General features: G+C 48.8%; 2 protein-coding genes across 2 annotated transcripts in view; one reads left to right on the forward strand and one right to left on the reverse strand.

Annotated features, from left to right (window-relative positions):
- RBBP4 (retinoblastoma binding protein 4) overlaps positions 1-1,590 on the forward strand; it is a 7,800-nt gene extending 6,210 nt beyond the window's left edge. The window contains exon 11 of the mRNA XM_010294884.1: positions 466-1,590. Within this exon, the coding sequence (XP_010293186.1) occupies positions 466-531 (66 nt within the window). The 3' untranslated portion in view covers positions 532-1,590. The remainder of the gene's footprint in view (positions 1-465) is intronic.
- Positions 1,591-2,564: 974 nt separating this feature from the next.
- Positions 2,565-5,618, reverse strand: part of SYNC (syncoilin, intermediate filament protein) — a 3,578-nt gene continuing 524 nt past the window's right edge. The window contains exons 2-4 of the mRNA XM_010294885.1: positions 5,299-5,610; positions 3,898-4,022; positions 2,565-2,628 (exon numbers count right to left, since the gene is read on the reverse strand). Of these exons, the coding sequence (XP_010293187.1) occupies positions 2,565-2,628; positions 3,898-4,022; positions 5,299-5,610 (501 nt within the window). The remainder of the gene's footprint in view (positions 2,629-3,897; positions 4,023-5,298; positions 5,611-5,618) is intronic.

Raw genomic sequence — 5,618 nt, forward strand, 5'->3', positions numbered from 1 at the left:
GGGTGGTGGTGAATATGAAAAGTTTGCTGGCCCTAAATTACCAGCTGTGGAAGGTTTTGGAATACAATGTTGCATCGTTTGAATAATCTTTGACAAGACCATATTCCTAATTTTTGTTTATAAGTTGGTCCAGAGGAGCTTTGTTCTTAGCAGCCTTCCATATAGTTCTTTTGGAAGGTGCTGTTGCAAGGTAGAAGATCTACTAAATGTATACACAATTGGCAGATTCCCATAAGCTACAGTAACTTAACAGGGTATTTATAAAATGTTTTGGAGACGTGGCTGTTATGAAAAAGGTCGCTTGTGTTGCTGCTTTAATGTTAAATGGCCTTGAGGGATCAGGGTTGGGTCATACATATCTGCAGATGAAAAACTGCCACAACCTTTTGCAGTGTTCTAGGAGATGGAATCCTGTTCAATGTGGTGGTTAAAAGCTTCTTCAGTTCCTCCATCTCTGTCTTGCAGGCGGAGAACATATATAATGATGAAGACCCTGAAGGAAGTGTGGATCCAGAAGGTCAAGGATCCTAGATGGCAACCTTTTCCTGTTTTTAGTCTTTTTTCCTTCTCTTCCCTCTCAGCCCCGATATTGACTTAACACTGGTTTTGAGACACACGTAGACTTTGTGTTCAGCCATCCTTGTGTAGATACCATCAACAGGCTTTTTAATCCAGACAGTGAGTACTGCCCAAGAAAAGGGCTTAGCCCAACTCGGTACCGTGCTGTAGCTCCTTGGTCAGATTTCCTACAGCAACCTCTTGCGTATAGGGCAGGCTGTCCTGTTTTAGCTGCCTTCTTCACACAGAGCAAACTTGGTTTTGTTGGTTTTTCTTCTTCTGCCTTTAGCTTGCTACAGCTGCGGGCTTTTGCCTAATTTAAGCAGAAGTTAAATCCGCAGAGCTGCCAGAGTATGCTTGAGCCAATGGAGATGATACAAGTGTTAATCCACTGGCAGTTCAGAAATGGAGTGTGGAAGGTCTTGTCCTTTTCAGTACAACTCAGAAGTCTTGGGATTCCTTTAGTTAATCTGTACCTTGTGGATTTTTCTGCCTCTGCAGATACAAAACAGACTTGCAGATTCTGACTTGAACTGAAATTAAGTTTTATTCTATACTTTTCGTCTCTGCTGGCAATTTGGGTTTTGCATTCCCTCCTTCCTTTCCCTTTTCTCCCATCTGCTGGGCAACAGCGGTTTGGATTTGTTAGCTATTCCTGCAGAGCATTGTTCACCTTCCATGTATTTTGCTCTATTGTGTGTTTCTTGAGCTGTGTTTTCACATATATTTCTTTCCTTTCTGTGAAATGGTTTTAAAAACTTGGGGGCCACCAAGTTGTAAAGGTGTATGTTTTTACCAACTGATGTACCACAGATGGCATGCCCAGTAACCTAAAACAGCATTGGTAGCTGGTATCTGTAAAGCAAATTAAATGTGGATGAACTACTTTTTTTAGGAGTTAGTCCTTGACCACTAGTTTCTGCACATCTTCCACTAGGGTGTCCTGTTCCACCAGCAACCTGTTACTCTCCATGCTCCTCATGACTAATTGCGTGTAAGTGCTTCAGATGGAATAAATTTTTTCTACGTAAATGCTGTGTAGCTCTGTGATTTTTGTGCTGATGTTTTCCTTCTGCATTAACTGCTTTGGTGAGAGTAAAGTGTACCTCTTCAGAAAGCAAGGGCGTAGTCTGGACCCACGTGTCCTTTGAGACTAGGTGCTGGTAAGATACTCCTTACGTTTGTAACACATGGATGCTTCTCCCCGTCCTGTTTCTGCTGCTTTCTTTGTGAAATGAGGAAATGAGTACTTAATATCCCCAAGCAGTTGGGAATGCACAGAAGTGTGCCTTTCACCTGAAATGTGCTGCTGTCTGGATTTTGGGTCTGCCTTTAGCCTTTGCCACAGAACTATTTTTTTCTTTCTTTTTTTTTTTTTTTTGTTAGTCTGCAGCATGAATAGTTGAATACCGTACAAGTACCTCGGTTTGACACACAAGCTGGTTTTCTCTTTGAGATGCAGCTTTGAGAATTAAAAGGATCCTTAAACTCCAACCTTTATTTTCAGTGTGAGACTTTATATAAAGTGGAAACCTGTTCTCCACAAACTAGTTCCTGTGGCCCACAGTGGAGCATGTCACAATATAGCAGAGACCCTTGAAATACAAAAGAAAATCCTGTTAAAAGGATAAAGCTTCCCTTGCATGTAAACTTTAAAAATCAAACCCCCTAACACTGGCTTCCAGAACAATGCTTTCTGTGCAGGCTTATACAATCCACCCATGGAACAAGACAAGATACGTTTTCCAAACACAGCAAAACATATATCTGTTATTCTTTATATATGTCCATGGTTCAGTGCAAGTATTATTTTCTCTGCTCCTCTGTGGAAAAGCAGTTTTACTACAAGATCAACAGCAGCGCCTTGAGAAATACACACAAGCAAATAATTGCCGGGTATTCCTGACTTCGGGCAGCTGCTGTGCATCAGGTAGGATAAGCAGCAAGAAGAGACGTCCCCTGCAGATGCCTCTGTCTGTTACTTTTGCTACGAAGAGGAAAAAGTCCTAACAGTCCTGGTCTGCTTTTTCTTCCGATTTGCAAAGGTGGCCGTAGATTTCTAAGCAGCTCCTGCAGGGGTAGAATACAGTAAATTTAGGCTACTGAATATCTACATAAAGTACTCTGCCTAGAGAAAATGGGGAAGGGGGGCAGATGCTATTTCTGAAAAACATTCTTTTCGCAGTATGGAACAAAAGTAATTGGGAAACACTTAAGCTGGCTCAGTACGTGGTCTTGTGAGTGTGCAGACCTAGCCCAGCCCTTCCAGAGCCCTTGGCAAACAAACTAGCTTTAACAGAAGGGAATGTAATTTTTGGTGTGAGCTACGGGAGCCGGCAGCTTGGAGCCGTGCTTAAGTCTGAGGTCCCCGGTGCAAACGTGAAACTCAATGAGGTGTCCTGACACCGAAGCAGCCTTGCACGCTATCGCTTCCAGGGACAGCAGTTCGTAGATTGCTGTGAGCTAAGAGACTGCGCTGCTGCACCCAGGCTTAAATACTGGTCTGTGATTTAGACCTGTGGTTTAGAAGGACCCCAGGCAGCAAAGACACGGGGTTGTTGGGATCTGGTCTGAATCGTAAATGCGGTTACTCCTGTTAATACATCTTGGAATGGCTGGTGACATGACAGGCTGAAACAGAGATCTCTTCCCCTGTGCTTACCATGCTAAAGTCTTACCTGGATAAAAGAAAACTACACCTATTTGTGGTAAGGACCATCCTCCCGTGGTGTGCTTGTATGAGGAGGTTTGAGCGGAGAAGGGGCAAAAAGAATACTAAAGTAACAGTGGAGTTACAGAAGATGGTTAAGAGTGTGTACAGCTGAGACTGGAGTAACACCTAACAACGCAAAGTTTGGTGATTAAAATAGTCCACAAATGCATAGACATTTTCTGGAGCTTCAAAAAAATCCCGTGTAATAAAGAAGAGCTGAGTCAAAACAGCAGTAGGGAGCAGAAGATAGTTCTCTTCACTGAAGAACATCCACAATAGTGTTTCCCAAACCTAAACCGTGTCTCCTTTCCACGTATTCCTACGGAAATGTGCACTTCGTTTTAAGTGGCCATGCCTGTTCTTGGAAAGCATCCTCTGCTTGTGTACAGGGATTTCCAGCAAATCCCTCTTTGCTGGATGGCAAAGGGTCTGGAGCTCCTGCTGTGCTGCCCCGCCGGACCCCTTGCTCACACACTGGCCATGGGCCAGGAACCAGGAGCAAAAGCCCATGGTGGCCGATAGCTGTGTGACCACCACGCAGTGCCCCAGCCTCTCTTCTCCACCATCCTCCTCCCCCCAGCTCCTACCCAACCCCTCCACACCGCAGGGACAAGACACAAACGGACTTGTAGATGGAGAGCTCCTGGTGGAGGCTGGTCCTCAGCTCCTCCAGTTCCTGATTCTTGCGCTGCTGGAGCTGGACCCCGTTCTTCAGCTCCTTCAGCCTGTCCTCCAGCTCCTCAACCTGTTCCTGCGGAGTAGGAAGACAAGACTGGATTAGCTGGGGGAGGAAGGCTTTCTCGGTGCCTGCACTCAGCTGCTGCCCACGGTCTCCTGGGGGGATCTGCCTGTTGATGGTGTTGGTCTGGACAAGCACCGCCTTAAAAAACCTCTGCAAAAAAGCTTTGTTTTATTACAAAGGCAGGAGCTTGGGCTGGGATGTGATGTGTTGGATCCTGAGGCTTCTCTTGGCTGGTTGGTTTTGTTCCCTAAACTACTTTGTCTGTGTTTTGAGAAGCTGTCAGAACTACATAAACTTAGGAGTCAGGAGAAGTTAAACAAGGAATTTGGGAAAAAGAAAATGTCGAGGCACATCCCAAAGTCCTGTCCTCCAAGGGAGAGCGGACCCTGAAATCCACGACGAGCAGCGTCACGGGCACTGGGTGACCCGGTCCCCAGCTCGGCCGGGGAGGAGAAGGGATGGAGGGGACACGCCAGCTTCCAGAAGCTGCCCAGAGCCAGGCTGGGAGGAGGCAGCGATTATGAGCCGAGAACAGGGAGTGTTGAAATTGGGGAGATTAATTGTAGAGCCTCTTTGCCAAATGTGCTCTTGTAGATATTGAATTGCCTTTTCTCTCAGGACGAGGTGCCGGGGGGGAGGAATGCCTGGCGCAGCCAGAAATAACCCGCTCGGAGGCAGCCCGGCCCCTGGGCTGCAGGCGCAGGAGGTGAGACCCTTCCTGGCAGTGGGAAGGGCAGGATCTGCTCCGGCAGGGCTGGGCTTTTAAAGAAAAGCCACCTGCGTTTAACACTGACTTTTCCAAGCGCCTTTGCTCAGCCCCCACGCTACCGCAAGCTGCGGGAAACGGGCAGTGCCTGTGCTCAGCAGCACCGCTCCGCGCTGCCACCGACCCGCTCCGGGAAGGAAACCCCCCGTCCCCTCCACCTCGTCCTGGCTCGCTGGGGCCATTTCCGAGGCGCAGGTCAAAACCCAGTGAGAATATAATCGAGCGAAAGTTTTTTCTGGCAGCTGATCAGGCGAGTCCCCAGCACTTTCCCACCGCATCCCTGTAGCCTTGGGTTTGCCCTGTGCCCAGGGCTGCTGCTTCGCCTGGCCAGTGCCGGGGAAGGGGATGCATTTGACTTTAACCAGCAGGAGATATTCCACCTCATTACTCTCCTCACCCACCCCGCTCCTCCCCTTGGCCCTACGAGCAAGACCTTCAGCATCCACATTTCACCGGCTATAAACAACGGCTCCCACTCTCGAAAGAAGAGGGTGCGAGGGGTGCCCAGCCAGCGCGTACCCGGTACTGCCCGACCTCCTCATCCCGCTTCTGCTTGGCGAGGACGATCTGCTCCTCCAGGCTCCGGTTCTGCAGCCGCAGCCGGCTGGCCTCCCCCTGCAAGGGCCGCAGGGCTTCCTTCATGCCCTGGATCTCTCCCTGCATCTCCTGCAGCGCCTTCACCCCCGCCTCGCGTCTCGCCAGCAGCCGCAGCCGTTGGGGTTCGTAGTGCTCCTCCAGACCCCGCCGGCTCTCCGCCACGAAGCTCTCGAACTCCATGGAGAGCCGGCGGCTCTCCTGCAGGTACAGGTTATCCTGCCGACACGGCGGCGGCTCCCGCC

Source organism: Phaethon lepturus, unplaced genomic scaffold (genome assembly GCF_000687285.1).
Source record: "Phaethon lepturus isolate BGI_N335 unplaced genomic scaffold, ASM68728v1 scaffold26359, whole genome shotgun sequence".
NCBI classification, from domain to species: Eukaryota; Metazoa; Chordata; class Aves; order Phaethontiformes; family Phaethontidae; genus Phaethon; species Phaethon lepturus.